At 49.8% G+C, this 22,931-nt stretch overlaps 1 protein-coding gene across 26 annotated transcripts in view; it reads right to left on the minus strand.

Moving 5' to 3' along the window:
* The window catches only part of GRK4 (G protein-coupled receptor kinase 4), a 53,054-nt gene extending 30,126 nt beyond the window's left edge, over positions 1-22,928 (minus strand). For 6 of the 26 annotated variants that reach the window (XR_011257893.1, XR_011257894.1, XR_011257890.1 and 3 more), the window contains exons 1-4: positions 22,302-22,928; positions 9,246-9,341; positions 3,589-3,701; positions 298-375 (exon numbers count right to left, since the gene is read on the minus strand). Coding sequence is in view for 11 of the 26 variants with exons in the window: in XM_069594873.1 (XP_069450974.1) it covers positions 298-375; positions 3,589-3,701; positions 9,246-9,341; positions 22,302-22,353 (339 nt within the window). In the remaining 15 variants the exon portion in view is untranslated. Of the gene's footprint in view, positions 1-297; positions 376-3,588; positions 3,702-9,245; positions 9,342-20,681 lie in introns of all 26 variants that reach the window. The other 20 variants (XR_011257905.1, XR_011257903.1, XR_011257898.1 and 17 more) reach the window with 7 other exon arrangements.
* Positions 22,929-22,931: the final 3 nt, after the last annotated feature.

Consider the following 22,931-nt stretch of genomic DNA (forward strand, 5'->3'; position numbering starts at 1 on the left):
TCCCTTGCTATTTGAGTTTTTCTTCAGAAAAGGTGAGGAAGAAAAGAGAAATTAACAAAAAAGATTTAAAAGCTACATAAGTGAGACCTCTCTTCTACAGCTCTCAGTGGGCTGTCTAGTGGCACAAAGGTTCCCACAATGAGCGAGTGGCAGAGATGGTTCAGACCCCAATGGGCCTTGACTTCAAAGTAAAATGGAGTCATTTCATTACTTACTTATTCCAACGAAGTAGACATGGCAATGTGCTCTAATTATTTAAGTCATTTACAAATCTTTATGCTAAAGAAGGAAACGCACCTTTCCCCTGAAGAATGTGTCCAAGACCAAGAGCCCACAGTGTCTTTGGTCCTCATCAGCAGCCACTTCATATTCTGCCTGATTGCAGAGACGACAGAAAAGAAAAATGTTAGTTAAGCTTCTTTGTGGACTTTGTAAGGTTTCAAAATCCTCTGACTTGTGGGATTGACCTGGTGCCTTGAGAACCAATGAGCAGCTCTTCTGGTCAAGTATCTGCAGCTCTTCTTTGGAAAACTGATGGCCACGAGGGGAAAAACTGGTCTGTTTTTAAAGGATCGATAATGTAGTGGGCTTCCCTCGTAGCTCAGTCAGTAAAGAGTCTGCCTGCGGTACAGGAGACCCGGGTTCGATCCCTGGGTCAGGAAGATCCCCTGGAGAAGGAAATGGCACCCCACTCCAGCATCCTTGCCTGGAAAACCTCATGGACAGAAGAGCGTGGTGGGCTGCAGTCCGTGGGGTCGTAAGGAGGCGGGCACAACTGGGCCACTAACAGCGTAGTGAAGCGACACGTGCCGCGGCCCTCCCTGTGCCACACTGCGTGCCCAGCCCTTAGACGTGGCCAAGTAAAACGGAGTGAGATGAGCGACGTGGGCTGGCCTAGGCAATGGCGTGTTAGGAAAGCCCAAGACGCACTCGGACACCTGTGTGCAGTGCTCCCAAGGAAGTCAGTCCGCAGCTCCTGAGCAGGAGCCATTCACACACGTGTCAGGGATCAACCGAAGGGCAGGCGACAGCACCCAGGCCAGAAAACGAAGTCACAGGCAGCACCTGATCAGTATCTAAACACCCATCGAGGATGAGCAAGGAACAAGGAATGGGAAGGCAGAGAAGAGAGAGAGAGACAAGGGGGAGATTGCCAAGGCCGAGATAAGAGAGTCTCAACCAGTCGTCCCGCAGCATCCCCAGCCAGGGAGACAGGAGGATGCAGAGGCCTCACGAAGCCCAAGTTCTGCAAGTGGGACCCTGGAGAGCAGTGAAGCCGGAAGCCAGATGGAGCTGAGAAGCAGGGAACGAAGACCCAGGGAAGCCGCTCTACTCAACGCGCGGAGAGGACTCCAGGATGAAGGGCTTGGGCCAGCGTCTAGCCTCCTCCCTCGCACTCTGCTCAGGCCTGGCACAGGGGCCGCGACCTCGGCTGGCTGCCCTCCCAGAGCCGACTTCATGCTCTCCATTCAAGGCGTCACACTCACCAGCACACTGACCAGCAAGCTGTTTACTCACAAACTGCCCAACTCAAGTTCCTGGCGCTCTAGAGGCGATACAAGGGACAATCGACAGGAAAGAAAGTGCTGTGACTCCGCGATGGCCTCCAACGTGTCAGCCAGACTGGTGACCATCCCCAGGCACTCAAACACTAACCCAGTGTTGCTGGGTATTTGTAGATGTGACCAGAGTCTCTCTCAGTTGGCTTTAATCCCAGGTAATCTGGGTGGGCTTCGTTCAACCAGTGCAAAGGCCTTTCAAGCAGAGCTGAGGCTTCCTCGAGAAGTTCTGCCTGAGGAGAGCAGTTTCACCCCACCGCTGGAAAGTCCTGTCCTGCCCTTCCTGATGGTCTGTCCTACGGATTTCCCACCTCCAGCCAGATCACACCATCATGTATGCTGATTCCTTGCAATAAATCTCTCAGCCTATCTGTTCCCGTTTCCATGTCTTTCCTCGGCCCCTGACTGATATAATTCATTCAGCAAGCACTGAGAGAGGAACAGAGCGAACAGCTGTATCAGCAGCCAGGAGAAGGGAATGGGTAAGATGCTGTCTGTCCACTCAAGGAGCCCAAGGAACCCGGCATCGCCCACTACAAGGAGAGTCGGAGCCGCAGTGATGCCTGGTGGCATACACTGGGGTGGCTTATGCACCACGAGGCTACCGTCGAAAAGCTAACCCTGCCGCCACAGCCAGCAAGCCAGGTACCTAGCAGCTAAGGGGGTCATGATTCATCAGAAGACTCGGGTGTACACCTCAAACTAACACAGCACTGAACACCAAATGCAGTCCAACGCAAAAGAGAGAACGTTTTAAAAGGAAGCACGCATGCTCAGTCACTCCAGTTGCGTCCAACTCTGCGCAACCCTCTGGGACCATAAACTGCTGGGCTCCCTGCCCATGGGACTGCCCAGGTGAGAACACTCGAGCGAGCTGCCATGCCTTGCTCCAGGGGATCTTCTCAACCCAGGGATGGAACCCATGTCCCCTGTGTCTCCTGCACTGGCAGGCAGGTTGTTCTTTACCACTAGCGCCATCTGAGAAGCCTTAAGAAGGAAGCTCTGACGGCCTCCCTCCCAGCCATCTCTCAGCCCAGTCCAGGCACCAGTAAGGAGAGCCAGGGAGCTCCCAGAGCAGGAGCAAACAATAAAACAGGCAAGGGCCCCATACAGTTTTCTGAAAGAATACATGCTGCTACTGCTAAGTCGCTTCAGTCGTGTCCCACTCTGTGCAACCCCAGAGACGGCAGCCCACCAGGCTCCCCCGTCCCTAGGATTCTCCAGGAAGAACACTGGAGTGGGTTGCCATTTCCTTCTCCAGTGCATGAAAGTGAAAAGTGAATAGGTACGTATTTCTAAAAAGCTAAGTCAAGGGAAAAGAAATGGATAAAATCCCCATGATATAGGCTAGTACCTTGCATACAGTATGGAGTCAATACATATTTGCTGATGTAACGAGGACAGGCTAAAGCAGAGAGGGAAGTGTCACAGTCTGGGCACAACTAACTGGAAGTAAGAGAACTTTTATTAATGAATTCTACCGACGCTGCACTAAGCTGCTTCTGAAGTTCACAGTTTTGAAGCTTCTAGCCTTGCCGGTGCTATCGCTATGGTTTCAGAAGCACAGCATCTCTTAACCTAGAAGGAAGTCAGGGTGGACGTCGAGCTGGAGGCACAGATGTCACGCAGACGTAGAAGGACGGCCGACCCCATTCACTGTGACCCTGCTCCCTGCGCTAGCTGTCCTCCCTGTGCGTGCTCTGGGTGGGAGCGTCTCCAAGCACTCAGGGCGCCTGGAGGAGGCGGCTCTACAAGCGCTGGCTTCACCCCTACTTTAGCCTTCTTACAAGGGAAAGCAGCGCGTTTCAAAGCTACGTCGTAAACACCTTTGATTCTCCAAAGCTTGAGCAGGAATCTGTATGAGCTACTACTTTATCCGCTCTAACCCAACGTGGCGCGACGCCAGGACAGCTCATCTCTGTGCTCTCGCCGCGCTGCAGGGTCTGACCGCCTTAGAGAGCTCTCACACTAGTTTTCAGTTTCCAAAAGCACAGGCTCGGGTGACTCAGCACGGTGATGAATCACTCACCACTGCGTCCAGGAACTCAATCCGCCTCTTCAGATCCCCTTTCGTGTCGCAGAACTGCCTGAAGAGAAGTCTTCCGATCGGCTGCTTGTCACAGAGGCTGCTGTAATCCTTCTCTGGGTGAAGAGAAGACAACACACACAGCTTTTCGGAACCTCACTACTTTTACCTGACACAATGCACGTCAGAAACAGCACTCACAGCATTACTGTTGAGACCACAGTTTTGTTTACTAATTCACACTGGGCTATCACGAATATTTAAAATTAAAGTGCCAAGGGCAGCTGGAAGAACGGATGAAGAAAGGTGTACGGAGATGGACTGGGAATTCCCTGCTCCCTACACAAAGGAAAGGGGGGTTCCCTGGGGAACCGAGGGGCAGGAAAGGGCGCTGGGTCGGTCCTCCCACGATGCCACCCACTCCGTGTGTTAGGCACAAATTACACGCATGTGAAATACATCACAGGAATGTTCTACCTTAGATTTTGAAAACTTTTTTGTTTTGATACATTTCTATTCTTTCACAAGTTAACAGATACATTTTTTAATGACTTTTTAACTGTCTTTTTTCTCTCTGGTGGGATGATACATTGTATACCTTACCTTACCTTACCCCAAACACTCATATTATCTTGTGAACAAGGCACTAAGATTTAGCGAAAGTGTCACAAGGACTATAAGGCAAAATTGTATGTTCAACATAGGTTTATTTAAACTTCAGCAAGAAAATCAGTTGCTCTTTTAGCAGTGGCTCTGAACTTGAGCATAATTAGGTTCAGATATCCCTATGGCTCAGATGGTTAAGAATGTGCCTGCAAAGCAGGAAATCTGGGTTCGATCCCTGGGTCAGGAAAATCCCACGGAGAAGGGTACGGCCACCCACTCCAGTGTTCTTGCCTAGAGAATGCCATGGACAGAGAGTCAGACAGAACTGAGCAACTAACACTTTCACTTTTTTCACATCCCTAAACCAGCTATAAAGGTGAAGAAATAAGTGAAACTCATGGAAATCAAGCGGGCCCTAACAAACTCCTCAACTAAAGGGTTTATTAACGCCAAGTGTAAGTAGGAACAAAACCCTGTTTAGGTCACTGGCTGCACGTGGGGGTGCGGCCACGGATATGAAACCCTGTTTCCCACTGCACAGCTGCTTGCTTCAGCAAATGTCCGCAGCAGCTTGGCAAAAACTCTGCCACCCACTTGATCCAATTCAGCTACCACATTTTATTTAGGGACACTCACTCACTACATTTAAAGCACACAGGACATAAGGTCGTTAAAGGGGTGATGTTTTCAAAAGCTGAGGTTTTTTTGGTTTGTTTTTTGTTTATGGCTGCACCTCGCAGCCGGTGGAACTTCTTTGACTGGGGGACCAGGCTTCCAGCCCTGGCCCCTGCAGTGGAAGCGTGGAGTCCTCACCACTGGGGGACCAGGCATGTAACCCCTGACCCCTGCAGTGGAAGCGTGGACAGCCAGGGAAGCCCAGAGCTGAGAGCTGGCAAGGCTTTGCCCCCACACTCGGAGGTTCGTAGATCTTCCCGGTTTCCAGCGGGGTTGCAGATGGAGCACGGGTTTGCTGGCCTTCTCACCTAGGCTCCTACTCAAAGGACCAAAGACAAAACCACAACAGAAAGGATGAAGCCTGACACGGGAAAAAGAATGCAGGTGTCCTTGGGAGTTAAGAGACCTGAGGACTGCGTGGGCTTCCCAGGTGGCTCAGTGGTAAAGAAACCGCCTGCAATGCAAGAGACACGGGTTTGATCCCTGGGTCAGGAAGATGCCCTGGAGGAGGAAATGGCAACCCACTCCAGTATTCTCACCTGGGAAATGCCGCAGACAGAGAACCCTGGTGGGCTAGTCCATGGGGTTGTAAACAGTCAGACACACACATATACACACGAGCAGGGCGCAACTGAGCAACTGAACAACAGCAGGAAGAGAGAAAGCCAAGAGCGCAGGCCTGTTAAAGGAACAGGTGAGTCCTCAGAGACAAGGGAGCCCGCCCGGGGGTCTGGATCCCGGGAGCCCCGCCGAGGCCTGAACACAACTGCAGTCCAGGGGACTTCTTCAGGCTGAAGCCTCTTTGCAGAATGTGGGTATCTGACAAGAGAGATGCTCAGACCCTGAGGAGGCAGAGCCCGGCTGGAGGAGCTACATGCTGAGCTGGTAAAGTGGAGCAACTCTGTCTGTGGCCCCTGGGACACAGGCTCCGTCCGGACGGGACCTCGCTGACCCACCCACCTTCCAGAACCCCATGCAAGAGAGGGGTGCCCAGGAAAGCCAAAGCACATGGCCACAGAGGAAGCCCCTCTCTTAAGTTAGACACACATTAAATTTTGTAATTACGCATACATGAAGTTTATAATTAAACATACACTCGACTTTCCCAGGCCCAAGATTAAAGGCTCCAATAAATGTTAAGCGTGACAAAAGAAGGCTGACCCAGAGGTAGAGACATCTCAGAGGCATTCCCAGCAGTTAAGGAGAAACAAAACCTCTGAGAAAGAACAAAAAATTAACCACAAAATGTAAAGATCCAGACGGACACAGGAAGCAGTAAAAATTACTTGAGGAGCTGTGGTAACAGAGTAAGAGAGAAATCGAAGAGGACAAAAGGGAAGCCAGAAAGGGTAGCTCGCAGGTGCAAGCAGAAGGAGCAAGGCGCAGACAGACGGACGGGAAGCCGACAGCTCCGTGCTCCTCGGCAGAGCGCGAGTCCACTCAGAGCATTGTCTTCTTTCTGGCTCCAGCCACGCTTAACAGCTTCTAGATCGCACGGACCTGTAATGTTATACTCCTGTACCAGATTTTAATTTGTTAGGACAATCTATGGACCAAGATACACAGAAGGCAAACGGCTGACCCCACAAGCAGTTCAGAGAGGCTGAAAGAGGACACGCAGGGAGGCCAATGTGGAGGCAAACGAAGCTTCAAGGGAAAAAAAAGGCAGCTCACAGCTTCAAAAGGCCTAGATGCCACACAAGGAGTCTCCCTCCGTCCGGGAAGAAGCGGACAAAAACAAAGTACAGGAGAGAATCTCCTTCTCTCACCGTACGCCAGGGCACCTGTAAGTCCTCTCCGCAGATCGTCGCGTTTGACCTTCACAGTTATACTTACAAGTAGGGCATTCTGAAGACAGCAGAGACCTGTGGGACATGCTCATGTCCGAGGGCCATCTGGAAAGACCAGGCCATGGGCGGGGAGAGGGGCAGCAAGCTGGGACCGGGGTACCAGCCATCAGAAGCGCAGTGGTGACCTGAAGGAGGCAACAAGCACGGGAGGGAAGGGCCAGTTTCTCACAATAAACTGTCTCAGAAGGCAACTGGTTCCAGTTCCAAGTACCTCAGCAGTGAGGCGGCAACGACAGGGAGGGCCGCTCTCGGGGACGCTGGGGAAATCGCGGGCTCAGAGCAGCCAGCCCTGAGCCGCAGCAAGGTCTGCATCGTGCATGTGGCACAGGCAGACAGAGGTCCTTCTCAGACACGTACAACCTCCAAACCAACACCACTGAACTGTACACTTCAAAACGGTTAAAGTGGCCACTTCTGTTATGTTTATTTTACCACAAGTAAAAAAGACTTGTACATGAATAACTTAGGCCACCTGATGTGATGAACCGACTCATTGGAAAACACCCTGATGCTGGGAAAGATTGAAGGCGGGAGGAGAAAGGGAAGACAGAGGATGAGATAGATGGTTGGATGGCGTCACCGACTCAATGGACATGGGTGTGAGTAAACTCCAGCAGTAGGTGATGGACAGGGAAGCCTGGTGTGCTGCAGTCCATGAGGTCGCAAAGAGTCGGACACGACTGAGCGACTGAACTGAACTGTAGCCATATTATTCATAACAGACAAAAAATGGAAAACAACTCAATATCTATGAAACGACGAATGGATAAAGCATCATATGTACAGTGGAAGAGTATTTGACAACAAAAAGGAGGGAAGCACTGATCCATGGTGCACAGTGCGGGAGCTCAGAAGATGGGGGTGCGTGAAAAGAAGCCAGCCACACGAGACCTCGTGTCTGGTTCCCATCTGTATGAAATGTCCGGGGTCGGCAAATCCACAGACACAGGAGTGGATGGGTGGCTGCCTTTGGCTGCAAGTGGGGCGGGAATCGGGAGTGACTACCAGCGGGCACGGGGTTTCTTTCCGGGTGGTTAAAATGTGGTAAAACTGAAAAAACTGACCGTGGTAATGGTTGCACAACTCTGTGACTATATTAAAAACCACTGAATTATAGACTTTAAACAGGTGAATTATAGGGCATACTAATTATATCTTTCAAAAATTGCTATTTTTAAAACATAATGAGAAAAAAATGTAATGAGGTTAATTAACAAGGTTGGGTAGGTTTTTTTAGGGGAAAAATACTCTGACTTTATGCTATCTGAAGTTAACTTTGATAGTTAAAATATTTAAACTTTCTTTACAAGGAACTACAATGGTACTAAAGAAAAAACAGATTTTTAAAAAATTATCTTGGAGTAAAGATGTCTTCCCTAAATAGAACATAAAGTTCAGAGGCTAAGAAGAAAAATATTGATATATTTGTCTACATAAAAAATTAAAATGTCCATATTGAAAAAATACTGCCAAAAGGCAAGAGCAGAAATAGAAAATGTGTTCACACTGAACATAAAAGGACAGCTCATTTTGCATATGAAGAACTTTTACAAATGAATTGGAAGAAAATAAAACTGAAAAAACCCAAGGAAACTGCTCAACTCCATCCACAATTAAAATGAGACCATTTTTCAAATTACAATTTGACATGAATCTGGGCAAACTTCAGGAGACAGTGACGGACAGGGAGCCTGGCGTGTCGCAGTGCACGGGGTCACGAAGAGTCGGATACGAATAAGCGACTGAACGACAAACGGATGAAAACACTGGCAACAGTGTCAGCAACGTCGCAGGCAAGGGCAAGGGGACTGGGGAATATCCACACTCTGATGCGTATCCTGTGAACTGGAAATCACATCTCTAAACAAACAGTGATGGCCGCCCTCACGCAAGGCTCTACGCACGACTTCTTCGCTCGGGCCAGGACCTGTCGCTAACTCTCACTCTCAGTCTCCATGACACTGAGGCATCTTATTGTTTAATCTGACCACTCTTTTCCTGAAGTTCCCATCGAGAATTCCTGTCCACGCATAGAGAACCGTCTGGAAGAAGAATGAGAAAGGGTTACCAGCGTTCCCTTCTAGATGGGATGATTGCTACATTTCTCTTCAGTTCTATCCAGAACAATGGGCCTATATTACATCTTAGAGAATGGTCTTAATTTTATTTACTTTTATTTATTCATTTCATTGTGCTGCACAGCTTGTGGGATCTTAGTTCCCCGACCAGGCGTGGAACCTGGGCCCCACAGCAGCAAAAGAAAGTGTGGAGTCCTACCCACTGGGTCACCAGGGAATTTCCAAGATCTTTTTAATGAAAAAGTCAATAGCCATACACTTGATAATGTTTCTAACGCACATTAGAAAACCTATGTGGTTTTTTCCTGTGAAGAATCCTGATGGTATAAGGAGAATCTATTATAGAGGATTTGAAACAAACAAGGGACTCAAGAGAAAATAACTTCCAACAAAGGGAAACAGCACACGCCAGACGCGGCCTCCGGAGAAACGGGCGCGCCTCCATACTCACCGATGGACTGGCGAAGCTCACTGCACTGGCTGACGGGCGGTAGTCTCAGCATCTCCCTCCACTTCCTACTACGACCACTTTTCTTGCTAATCCCTCCTAAAAAACAAACAAAAAAAGTATTTCTGTAACATTCAGACTACGCATTTCTAACAGCTACTTCCTTCCACTCATGTGTTCCCTGGGTTGGGAAGATCCCCTGAATGGGGCATGGCAGTCCAGTATTCTTGCCTGGAGAATCACATGGACAGAAGAGCCTGGTGGGCTACAGTCCATGGGGCTGCAAAGAGTCAGACGCGACTGAAGTGACAGAGCACGCACGCACACACACACACACACTGAGAAATGGTGTGAAACAAAACCAGGCCGCGCAAAGGCGGAGGGTGCTCGTTGGGCTGAGATGGGACCAGGAGAGGCCCCTCTGGCTCACACGTGGGCAGAGACCTCGGAGGTGAGGACGCAAGCCTCCGAAAGGCCTAGGAGGACTTTCCCTAGCAAGACAAGGTAGGAAGAGCAAATTAGATAATAGTTTAGAGAGACGTTTTTATTTATTTATTTATTTAATATTAGGCTGTGCCGGGTCCTAGCTGCTGGAGAAGGCAATGGCACCCCACTCCAGTACTCTTGCCTGGAAAATCCCATGGACAGAGGAGCCTGGTGGGCTGCAGTCCATGGGGTCGCATAGAGTCCGATACGACTGAGAGACTTCACTTTCACTTTTCACTTTCATGCACTGGAGAAGGAAATGGCACCCCACTCGTGTTCTTGCCTGGAGAATCCCAGGGACGGGGGAGCCTGGTGGGCTGCACAGAGTCGGACATGACTGAATCAACTCAGCAGCAGCAGCAGCAGCAGGTCCTAGCTATAGCCTGCAGGCTCAGTAGTTGAGGGGCAGGGGCTTAGTTGCCCCAGAGCATCTGGGATGGTAGTTCCCCAAGCCGCGATCAAACCGCCATGCCCTGCAATGGAAGGAGACGCCTAACCACTGGCCCACCAGGGAAGCCCCCTTCCTCTTCACTCCTGATGACCTTCCTTCCTCTGAAGCTTCGGCTGTGTGGATGGACACAGGCACTCCCGCTGTCTTCTTGGGGCAGGGGCAAAAAACTGTGCTGTTTGGGCACGACTGAACACTGCGGAGCAAGGAGAGTGGACGTGTTCTGACCGCCTTCGGCATGGACAGGCTTCAAAGCAATCCTGAGTAAAGGAAAGTGAGTGCAAGCCGCTCAGCCGCGTCCGACTCTCTGTGACCCCGTGGACTATGACACAGTCCATGGGACTCTCCAGGCTGGAACACAGGGGTGGGTACCTTTCCCTTCTCCAGGGGATCTTCCCACCTCAGGGATCGAACCCAGGTCTCCCGCATTGCAGGCGGATTCTTACCAGCTGAGCCACAAGGGAAGCCCAAGAACACTGGAGTGGGCAGCCTATCCCTCCTCCAGCGAATCTTCCTGACCCAGGAATCGAACCGGGGTCTCCTGCATTGCAGGATTCTTTACCAACTGAGCTATCAGAGAAGCCAAAGGAAGTTGGACACAAAATAATTCAGACAGTGTAATTCCATTGATATAAATTTCAAAAACAGCTGAAACTAATTTACAGTTACATAAATCAGAGTAATAGTTACCTATGGGTAGGGGCCTGGCGTGCTATACTCCACAGGGTCACAGAGAGTCAGACGCGACTGAGTGACTGAGCAACCACAACAACGGCAAGGAAGGTAGGCTGATAATGTTTTTTTAAAAATTTTTATTGGAATACAATTGCTTTACAATGTTGTGTCAGTTTCTGCTGTCCATCATGAATCAGCCACGTTGCGTACACACATCCCCTCCCTCGTGAACCTCCCTTCTGCCCCCAGCACTCCACCCCTCCAGGATGCCACAGAGCACTGAGCTCAGCACCCTGAGAGGGGAATGGGTAAAGGGGGTGTGGCAGGTACTGACGACGGAATATCACTCAGCTGAGAAAAGGAGCGCAACTGGGCCGCCTGCAGCAATGTGGGCGAGCCTAAAGCCTCATACGGGGTGGAGTGAGTCAGAAAGAGCCACGCGCTCATCATTCAGCTACTTAGTCATGTCTGACTCTCTTCACAACCACACGGACTACGGCACACCAGCCTTCCCTGTCCTTCACTATCTCCCCGAGCTTGCTCAAACTCATGCCCGCTGAGTCCGGGATGCCACCCACTTCTCTTCTTCCCCTCTTCCCCAGCACCAGGGTCTTTTCCAACAATAGGCTTTTCACATTAACACATATATACAGAATCTAGAAAAATGACACTGATGAATCCATTTGCAGGCCAAGAATAGAGGCGAAGATTCAGAGAATGACCTTGTGGACACAGTGCGGGAAGGAGAGGAGACAAGCTGAGAGCAGCATTGGCTTCTGTGCACTATCGCGTATGAAACAGCCAGCCAGTGGGGCGCCCCTGCGCCTACGAGATGGACAGCCAGCGAGACGCCGCTGCACGTGAGACAGCCAGCCAGCCAGCTGGGCGCCACTGCGCTTGAGACGGATAGCCAGCGGGGGCGCCGCTGCACATCTGAGACGGACAGCCAGTGCGGCGCTGCTGTCGCATATGAAACAGCTAGTGGGAAGCCGCTGTCACATATGAAATGGACAGCTAGTGGGACGCCGCCGCGCACCGCTGTCTTTCGACAAGTGTTAGCACGGTGCATCTTTCTCCATCTCTGTTTTTAGCCTATATGCATCTCTATATTTAAGATGGGTTTCCTGTAGACAACAGAGTTGGGTCTTGTTTTTTCATACACTCTGACAACCTCTTAAAATCAGTATACTTAGACCACTCACGTGAAAAGTGATTACTAACATAGCTGGATTACCATCTACAATATTAGTTACTCTTTTCTGAAAATTTCTTGCCCTTGTTCTTTGTTCTTATTGTTGTCTTCCATTCTTTTTTTGCCTTTCACAGTTATAATTGATCATATTATAAAACTATTTTCTCACCTTTCTTAGTACATAAATTATACTTCTCTTTAAATTGCTTTTAGTGGTTGTTTTAGAGTTAATAATATATATTTATGACTAATCCGAGTCCACTCTCAAATAACACTATGCCACTTCCCAGGCAGTAAAATTACCTTATTTTAAAAACTGCAAAGTAAAGATTGAAGTCAGGAGAAGGGGACGACAGAGGATGAGACGGTGGGATGGCACCATCAACTTGAAGGATGTGAGTTTGAACAAGCTCCAGGGGTGGGTGATAGACAGGGAAGCCTGGCATGCTGCAGTCCATGGGGTAGTCAGACACGACTGAGCGACTGAACTGAACTAGAAAGTCCATCTTCTTCATTTCCGAGGGACATTTTCTTAAGAAATTCTGTGTAGTTTCTCAGAAGTCAGATACAATTCCTATCTTTAGTCCTTTAGAAGGTGGTGTTCTCTCTGGTTTTCTTCTTTACCTTTGAATTCCATACTTTTGGGGTTTTTTGTTTGTTTCTTCATAGTTACCATTCTTATTTTGGTGTGTTTAGTGTGATTTCCTTATCTTTGAATGTGATTTGCCTAGGTGTAGTTTTGGGGGACATTTATCCTACTTGTTTTCTGAGCTTCCTGGATTTGTGGCTTGATGGCTGCCGTTAGTTTGGGGAAATGTTCAGTCATCATTGTTTCAAACCTCTTCCACTTCTTTCCCTGTTTCTTCGCTTCCAGTCTTCCCTTGTGTGCACGTCACACTTTCTGCAGCTGTCTCTCAGTTCCTGGGTGTTCTGATTTCTTTTCAGTCTTTTTTTTTCTCCTTTTCAGTTTCAGGAGTCTCTACTATCACATCCTGAAGCTCAGTCTCTCCTCAGCCCTGTACAGTCTAAAAATGAGCCCACAAAGGCATTCTTCATTTATTTAAGAAACATTATTTACTTTTGGCTGTCCTGGTAATTCCAATGTTTCTGCTTTTACTCAGACTGCGATGCCATGAAGAAGGTAGGGGAGAAGGCCGACACATCCAACATGAACTTCAACAGAATCACGCTGGCTGGTGTGTTGAGAACAGACCGCAGGGTCAGAAAGGCAGAAGTAAGCCAAAGCAGCAGCAACTGCAGTCTTCCAGGCTGAGGTGGCAAGAGGTCAGAGTCGATTACATTTTGAAGAGAGATATGAAAATAACTGTCCAGTGACTGGGGATGCTGTATAAGGATCCAGGCAATTCTAGGATTTGGGCCTGAGCTTCAACTGAGATGCTGAAAGAAAAAACTGGGGCAGGAGAATTAAGGTTCTAGTTCTGACTTTTTTGTGTGCACTGAGGTCTAGGAGGAGCAATGCCGAGTGGGCAGGTGGACAGGCGATCTGCAGATCCGGACCACTGAGGCTGCTGTGGCAGATCGCCACAGGCCGCGTGACTCAGACAACAAGTACCCGTTTCTCAGGGCTCTGAGCGGGATTTCCGAGATCAAGCCGCCAGCAGATCCGGTGCCTGGTTTATATACGCCTGCCCTTGTTCCATCCTCACACGGCCTTTCCTCAGTACATGCTGTTTATAAGGGTGTTAATCATCAAAAGGCCTCCCTTGCAACCTCATCCACACACAGTCACCCCGCAAATGCCCTGCCTCCAAATCCCGTCCCAGTGGGCCCCAGAGCGGCAGTGGGTGAGTTTGGGGTGCAGGCAGGGAGCAAGCATTGTGTCCACAGCGGCAGGCTGGAGACACACGTAGGAGAACCCTGATGGCTCCCCAGCCTGAGTGTGCAAGATGACACTGAGACAGAACAGAAAGCCAGGACATTTTCCAACAAGGCAAAACCTGCCTTTTTGAAAGCGTTTATTTATTCGGCTGCATGAGGTCTTAGTTACGGCATGTGGGGTCTTCATTTGCAGCAGGCGAACTCTCGGTTGTGGCATATGGGATCCAGTTCCCTGAAACCAGGGCCCCCTGCATTGGGAGCTTGGAGTCTTGGCCACAGGACACCAGGGAAATCCCAAGGGAAAACCCACTTTCTCCCACGGTACCAGCTCCAGAGGGCCTCCCAGGTGGCTCAGTGATAAAGAATCTGCCTCTGAATGTGGAGACTCGGGTTAGACCCCTGGTTCGGGAAGATCCCCTGGAGAAGAAAATGGCAGCCCACTTCAGTGTTCTTGCCTGGAGAATCCCATGGGGCAGGGTGCAGCCCATGGTGTCGCAAAGAGTGAGACACGACTGCGTGAGCACACGCCAGTTTCAGAGGAATCACGCAGCTACCGTGAAGTTACTGTCACCCGAGGAAACCTCCCCAGACGCCCTGGACCATTCATCAGCTCAGTGAGGATGAGGTTCGGGAGAAGGCCTTGTCAGACAGGGGAACTGATCTCATCTCATGCGGTGTCTTCGTGGTAACTTTGCAGCCAGGGCAGCTACACCGCCTACTGGAAGCACTGTCTGTGGTCCCAGACCATGGAGCCCTACATCCAGGTCTTGCCTTTCAAACAGCAGATCTGCCGCTTCATCCCAGTGGATGAAAATGACGTGGCGTTAGATGAAGTACTTTACAAAGACTCCTGAGCATCTTAGGTCCTGATGACCGCAGCCAATAATCAAAGTTTCATGCCGGGGAAAATGTATTTTCCCTTGTCAGAAATTAATGGGAATTTCACATTAATGTGCATATGGCCTGCATTGTTTTTAGTATGATACCTAACATGAAACTATTTCTAAAAATCAATAGCAATATGAATAATAGGACATTAATTAAAATGGAGGCTATCACCATGAGTTTCAGCTTAACTCTGTGATATTCCTCTCCCAGGCTGGTCTTTCTGCTTTGCAGTTTAAAGTAAATATTACAAGGCACCAAGCTCCCATTCAGTGTCAGGGGAGAGGAGACTCACTGGGAGCAGATGCTTTCATCAAGTCCTGTCATGGGCCTGGGTCAGTCTGGCAGGCACACGGAGACCCGGAAACTATTAAAGGACTGGCTGGTGTTTGCTTTGAGTACAAAGTTCCCCAAGAATATTCTCCTCGTTCATCACGGCTTCACTCAATCAACCTGAAATATTATGTCGGACACTTTGTAGTTTTTGATGGTTAATAGACTGAAACCTTTTATGATTTAAATATTGTAATTCAGCTGATTTGTTCCCATCTCTGTTGTTCTGTGTGTCCGTCACTTATGAGCTTAAGATCCGATATCCTGTGAGAAATTATTTGTAATTGATGGCGTCTGCTTTGGAAATGAAATTTGGGCTGAAGGTTGGCAGATGATATCAGTTAGAAACAGGAATTTTTTTTTTTAGGAACAGGAATTAAAATTTTTTTTATTTATTTGGCTATGCCAGGTCTTAGTTGCAGCATGCGGGACCTAGTCCCCTGACCAGAGATCCAACCTGGTCCCCGTGTCGAGAGCATGCAGTCTTAGCCACTGGACCACAAGGAAGCCCCACGGAAAACGGCACCCTGTGGGGAGGCCTGGTTATAATCAGAGACCCAGGAGGCTTCCCAGGCCCTGCTCTCTCACTCACATCCCACAGCCTGCCTTCCACCAGGTCCCGTTACTTCCACCCCCAAATCCTCTAGCATCTGCCCCCTCCTCTCCTCGTCCTGTTGTCCCTTTTGTCCAGACTCAGCATTTCTCAGATGAACTGGGCAAAGGCCCCACCCTGACTTCCCTTGCCTTCAGTCTGTCTCTCTCAGGCTACGACAAGGTGGTCTTACCGAACACAAAACTGGCCGTGAAGCCCCCTCCCCACCTGGTGGTTGCCAGCCTCTGTTCTCCGGGACTGTCATCTGTGCCACCTGCATGGACGCCACACGGCTCCCCGAGCACAGCTGGCTTCTTCCACCCTTTGCACCCCATGTCCTGCGCGTCTCTGGCTGCAGGGCTCCTTCCTCTCTGTTCGTCTGGGAAACTCCTGTTTGTCCTTCCAGGCTCAGCTCACCACGGTCTCTCTTTTCTGTGTTCCCAGGCAGAGTGGGTCCCCTCACCTGTTTAAGCGGCTCTGGCCATGTCCTCTTTGTCACATTGTCCTGTGTGTCAATTACTGTCAACCTACCCCTTCACCAGCCTGTAAGCTCCAAAGAAAGGGGACAATCTTTATATTTCTCACACTTTAGTTCAGTTCACTTCAGTTGCTCAGTTCTGTCCGACTTTCTGCGACCCCATGGACTGCAGCACACCAGGCCTCCCTGTCCATCACCAATTCCCGGAGTCCACCCAAACCCATGTCCATTGAGTCGGTGATGCCATCCAGCCATCTCATCCCCTGTCGTCCCCTTCTCCTCTTGCCTTCAATCTTCCCCACATCAGGGTCTTTTCAAATGAGTCAGCTCTTCACATCAGGTGGCCAAAGTATTGGAGTTTCAGCTTCAACATCAGTCCTTCCAGTGAACACCCAGGACTGATCTCCTTTAGGATGGACTGGTTGGATCCCCTTGCAGTCCAGGGGACTCTCAAGAGTCTTCTCCAACACCACAATTCAAAAGCATCAATTCTTCAGTGCTCAGCTTTCTTCACAGTCCAACTCTCACATCCGTACATGACCACAGGAAAAACCATAGCCTTGACTAGATGGACCTTTGTTGGCAAAGTAATGTCTCTGCTTTTTAATATGCTATCTAGGTTGGTCATAACTTTCCTTCCAAGGAGTAAGTATCTTTTAATTTCGTGGCTGCAATCACCATCTGAGTGATTCTGGAGCCCAATAAAATAAAGTCTGACACTGTTTCTACTGTTTCCCCATCTATTTCCCATGAAGTGATGGGACCAGATGCCAGGATCTTCGTTTTCTGAATGTTGAGCTTTAAGCTCACTTTTTTGCTCTCCTCTTTCACTTTCATCAAGAGGCTCTTTAGTTCTTCTTCACTTTCTGTTGTAAGGGTGGTGTCATCTGCATATCTGAGGTGACTGAGATTTCTCCCGGCAGTCTTGATTCCAGCTTGTGCTTCCTTCAGCCCAGCGTTTCTCATGATGTACTCTGCATATAAGTTAAATAAGCAAGGTGACAATATACAGCCTTGACGTACTCCTTTTCCTATTTGGAACCAGTCTGTTGTTCCGTGTCCAGTTCTAACTGTTGCTTCCTGACCTGCATATAGGTTTCTCAAGAGGCAGGTCAGGTGGTCTGGTATGCCCATCTCTTTCAGAATTTTCCACAGTTTATTGTGATCCACACAGTCAAAGGCTCTGGCATAGTCAATAAAGCAGAAATAGATGTTTTTCTGGAACTCTCTTGCTTTTTCCATGATCCAGAGGATGTTGTCTCACAGTTGGTAGACACCAAGACATAAAGTGGGTGTTAGAGAATTATATTTTTAAAATCTAAGGTACTAGAATTTATTAGATTGCTAATGGTAATTACCAGATATAATTTACACAATAATATGCACTAATCATAAGAATATTGCTTGATGAATTTCTACAAATGTATGTGTGCATGCAATTACTACCCGGACCAATAAACAGGGCGTGCTCATCGTCCCCCAAAGCTCCCGCCTGCCTCTCCTGTGTCAGCCCCTCCCCTTCCTCCAGGCAATCACCACTCGCACTGTGATGACCGTGGATTGATCGGCTTCTCTCCAAGCTCAGGAAATCACGGAGGACTGCAGCCTCTCTGCTCTCCCCTCAACACACGCCCAGCTGTGGCACGTGTCGGCAGTTCTCATTTCTAAGGCAGCGCAGTATTGCTGAGGTGCACGGCTTGCTCATCCACTCTCTTACTGATACCCTTTGGGTTGAAAGGTTATTTCCAGTTTGAGACGATTATGAATAAAGGTACTATAAACCTTCCAGTACTAGCCTTAGCATTTCCAAGTATGGGGTCAACTGATGCCCCGAAGTTGAACAAAATCTCAGGTTTCGGTCCCTATTTCCAGGCTGCCAGTCTAAAAAGACAGCTGACTGTGAGATCGCACTTTCTGGCTCTTGCCAGTGCTGAGGGGTGTCTGAGGCGCGCTCTTCTGTCCGCAGCCAGCGTTTGGCATTTGCAGAGGAGACTGAGCTAGCACAGTGCTGGGCGCCGGCGGCACACCAGAGGGCGCCCACAGCTGCCCAGGCGCCCAGCGCAGCGAGAGCTTCTCCTGGGCGCAGCAGGGCTGCAGGGGTGGAGCGACCATGCCTTCTGCCGAGCCTCGGCCGTGCCCCAGAATAGCTTCCTGGAACAGGAAGGAAGACGGCTTCGCCAGGCAGGAGTAAAAGCCCAGGGGCATGAACTGGTGTGACCCAGGCTGCTATGCACAAGAAGAGGAGAGCAGGCCAGTGGTCAGGCAGGACCCTCTGGGCCATGATGAACTAAGGCATTTGGACCTGACCTGGGATGAAGCTCCAGGGCCAAATTTTAAACAGGAGATTATTAAAGAAAACAGCTCTGTGTTTTAGAAAGAGTGTTCTAGCAGCCCTGGGGATTATAAAAGAGAAAAAACTCTGAAAGTAGAGACCAGCTAGGAAACCACTGCCCTCAGTCAACTTAAGAGGTGTAGAGAACCATCTAAGGGGGTACTGGGAGAAGACACAAACAAAAAATGAAATAGACAAATAATGAAGCTCAAGAATAAATGAGATTCAAGGACCTCCTGTACGTGGGGATTCAGGAAGAGAACGCTGAAGAATGAGACAAGGAGCCAGGTTCAAGGTCAACTAAATGATCACAGCTGCAATGTGTCAGCTCATCATCAAGGTTCTGGACATAACAAACCTACAACCACAACCACCATGATTATTTACTGAGCACTTTTTAAGCACCAAGCACTCTACCACATTAATCCATGCAGCCCTCCCGCCAACACCGTGAAGTAGGACTGTTCCAAGTCCCAGCTCTGCAGAACAGGAGAACGAGGTGTGGGCCGAGCGGGGGTAGCACCCAGAGGGAACTGATCGCGCTGCCTGGATGCTGCAAACCCTCACAAACGCTAGCTCTTCTCAGTTATCAACCATCAGGCTCTGCAGTCAAACCTGAACATGCCTTAAGCCCTCCGTATCAAGCCAGTCCTTTAGATTTCAGCACAAATTTCACCTTCTCTTTTTTGAAATTACCAAATTGCCCCCCTTAATCTCCAACTGTCGACTAAGTGCCAATTATATGGCCAGCACAGAAAGGGATAAACAATAAAAGTAAGAGTTCTGTCCTGTCCTTACAACAGATGACAATTTAGCAGAGAATCACTGGCTACCCTGTGCTGTGAACTCCAAGTTCCAGATTCCCAGAGGGCAGAGTGCCTCTAAGTTGGAAGATCAGAGACACAGACAAGAAGGATGAAGGTTAAGTGGACCCCGAAAGGAGGAAAGAACCAAACGAAAATAAGAAGGGCCTGCTGCACAAAAAGTCTGAACAGCAAGCATACAAGAGCATGTCCAACCAACTGAAAGGTACATAAGCTACTTACAGAAACCCCTTGCAACCAAAAACCCTGATGAGGAAGCTTCAGCAAGAGATAGCATTAATGATAAAAGGTATATCAACTATACGTCAGGTGCTAAACAAACCTTTAGATAAAACTACAACCTGAAACCTCAATAGAATTGCTATCAGTTCAGCTGAGTTCAGTTGCTCAGCTGTGTCCGACTTTTTGCGACCCCATGGACTGCAGCACTACAGGCCTCCCTGTCCATCACCAACTCCTGTACACAAGACCAAAACCTACGTTTAATGTTCATATCATATCCTCCTCCCTGCGTGTTTATAAGGTTAATTTCTTCAAGAGACAAAATGGAGTTAGTCTCCTAAAAGCATGATGTAAAACAATTTCAGCTTCTCATTCAAAACAATTAAAGGTCATAAGTTGCTTCACAAATGCACTGCACGGGGAAAAAAATGCTGAGTTTCAAAAGAAGCAGTGAATTTTGTATTTTACTTTACGAATAATACGATTTCATACTTCCTTAAGGTGTGCCTGGCATAGTGACACACACACAACTCTTTTCAGTGAGACACCATCTGCCGACACTCCTGAAAACGGAGAAAAGATCTGAACAAACCTGAGGCCAAAAACCACGAGATTGATTTTACTTGAAATAAATCTAAGGAATGACTGGACTGACAACACTACAGTTCCCAGGGCCAACATATGACTGCGGGCTCTGTCCACTCGTTTCAAAAGTTAATTTCCTAATACGGAGCCAGAGAAATTGACTGAGGGGTAAGTAACCATGAACAGACAAGTGTCCAAGAAGGTACTTTCTGAGAAATACACTACAAGCTCCTAAAGCAAATAAACAGTTTACAACTTGGGTAAACAACCCTAAATCATAACCAAATGCAGCACTTAATATTCACATCTTTCTGACATTTCCGATTCAACTTCTCTAAGCATTAACCACACTGATATAATGACTCCTTTAACACACGAGTAAACACTCCCTGCTGACTTGGAGGTACACCTCGTAAGAGTTATAATACCACAAGTTAATAGTTGAGGGAATAAACTTTAAAACTTCCTTAAGCAATTATCAACGTGGTCCTAGGCTTTATGGCAGAAAACAGTGGTTTTATGTTATTTAGCATTTATAGAATACTTACATGTTCCTCCTTACCTAAGCTCTGCAGCACTGTAAGGCAGTCTGTTTGGTACAATATTCTCTATTCAAACATTATACCCAGACATAAAAGCAGAGCAGAAAGAAAACAGGTTCAGCCTCAGTCAGATCTGATTTCCACGGAGGATGATCCACTTCTACGATCAGTGCTGAGTTCAGAGTGAGGGGCACCAGACGACAATCAATGCCCGTCTTACTCTAAGGGCTCTCCAGGGCCTGAACAGCAAAGTAGGACCCGGCTTCTTCCTACCCGTCCTCAGTTCTTCTACTCAGAGGGATTCCAGTGAGCAACACAGAAGTACTGCGGTCTTGATTTTCAACTCCTAATACAGCAAACACTTTACATAATAAAAGTTCATTACGTCTGAAATCAGAATCCCTTCGTGTAACCCCTAACTTCAGTGGCTAATTCTCTGCATCACTCACTGTGACTTCGAGAAATTCCCGCATAGTGTTTCTGATGCAGTCTCCAAGGTGTGAAAAACCATGCCCATTTTAGTCAAGATCTTTCCTCTTGAAATGGGAAGGAGGTGGCTTAAAAAGAGAACTCCCCAAGTCTGATATTCCAGCTTAACTTCCCTTACACAATGTTAAGCACTACTCTAACCACAAGATGAACTGATTGATGCTTCTCAGCAGCATCACAAGTCACCAAGAATTCCACTTAGCCAACATGTGCACCAGGACTGGAACTTTGAAGCCCTGGGAGACAGAGAACAAAATACGTCTTCCAGACTGTATTAAACACACATCCTCCGGTGGGCACTTACTCTGTTGCCAGCACAAAGATGAAGCGACTGAGCCCACACCAAAGCCCTAAGAGCAAAGGGGCTGAAGAACTATGGGTGGGCTCTGCAGCCAGCCCTCCCATCTCTCCAGGAGCAGCAGAGGAGTCACCTCCACAGAGGACTATACTCCCGGGGTCAGCAAGTGGAAGGGTGGGCCCAACTGCTGCTTCTACATTGCGACCAGCATGAATTCTTCCTAATGTGTTCAATCTCTCCCTAAGCCGGGCTAAAACCCACTCTACACAAGTCTGGACACCATCAAACCTCAAATCCAAGAAGAGATGTTAACAGTCCCCCGCTCCAGTATTCTTGCCTGGGAAATCTCATGGACAGAGGAGCCTGGCGGGCTACAGTCCACCGGGTCGCAAGACAACAAAACACACGTAAGGGAAGGGCCTCCCATGGTGGTTCACGGTATTCTCTTCGGTGGTCCTTTGAAAACCACAAAGACACGGTTCTTTGCCGCCGGCTTTACTGGCTGGTCTGGCCTCCTCTCTTGGGGACAGATCACACTGATCGCCCGAGGCTGAAGCCACACTGCGTCCCGAGGTTCCGGAAGGAGGGCAGGACAGGGGAGCAAGTGCAGAACTGGAGCAGCGCGCGCGCTTCCTTCACTCGGGTCCTGAGGCGGCGCCGAAAGGCGACGGAGCAGCTTAGGCGTTAGGAGCCAGGGCTGACCACTCGCCGACCGCGCACTCCAGGGAGTGAGGCTGCGCGGAAGATCCGGGCGCCGCGGCAGTGTCGGTGTTCCCGGCAGGGCTGCGGCTGCACGGGCTCAGGACTCGGGCGGGGTCGGGGCGCCGCTGTGCACCCACCTTGGCGCGCTCTCAGCAGCATCGTGTTGGCCAAGAAGTTCTCGAGCTCCATAGATGACCGCCGTCGTCGTCGTCTTCTTCGCCGCCGCCGCCTGGCTCTCTCGGCGGGAGGAGGTGGGGGCAAGGCGGGGATCGGCCGCGGGGCGGCCCCCGGGCATCGCCCGCCCGACTCCGCGTCGGGTCGCGCCCTGGGCCGCCGCTCCTGCACCTGCTGCTGCTGCTTCTGCCACGGACCCGGCCACGGCCACGGCCACGGCCACCACCCTCGCCGCCGCCTCTCGGTCTGCTTTCGACGACGCCGCTGCTTCGTACGCTGAGGGCGCCCGGCCGCCTCGCCTCCGGGGCCGGGGGCTGCGGCCGCGGAGCTGGAGGGCCGGTTCCCCGCGGTCACCGCCGCCGCGCCGTGGCCCAGGCTGCCCGCCCCATCGCCCTGAGAGCGGCTCACTGGCCGGGGCACCGCCCCCGGCGGCGACGGCTACTGCCGCCGCCGCCGCCGCCGCCGCCACCTACTCGCACAGCAGCCGGCTTCCCGCCAACGGCTCTTCGGACGAGGGAGCCAGAGCGCCCTGAGGCGGGAGCGGCGCCTCGCGGGCCACGACCGCTCCCAGAAGGCCCCGCGCGGGGCGGAGG

The sequence above is a fragment of the Ovis canadensis genome, chromosome 6 (genome assembly GCF_042477335.2).
Source record: "Ovis canadensis isolate MfBH-ARS-UI-01 breed Bighorn chromosome 6, ARS-UI_OviCan_v2, whole genome shotgun sequence".
Classification (NCBI taxonomy): Eukaryota; Metazoa; Chordata; class Mammalia; order Artiodactyla; family Bovidae; genus Ovis; species Ovis canadensis.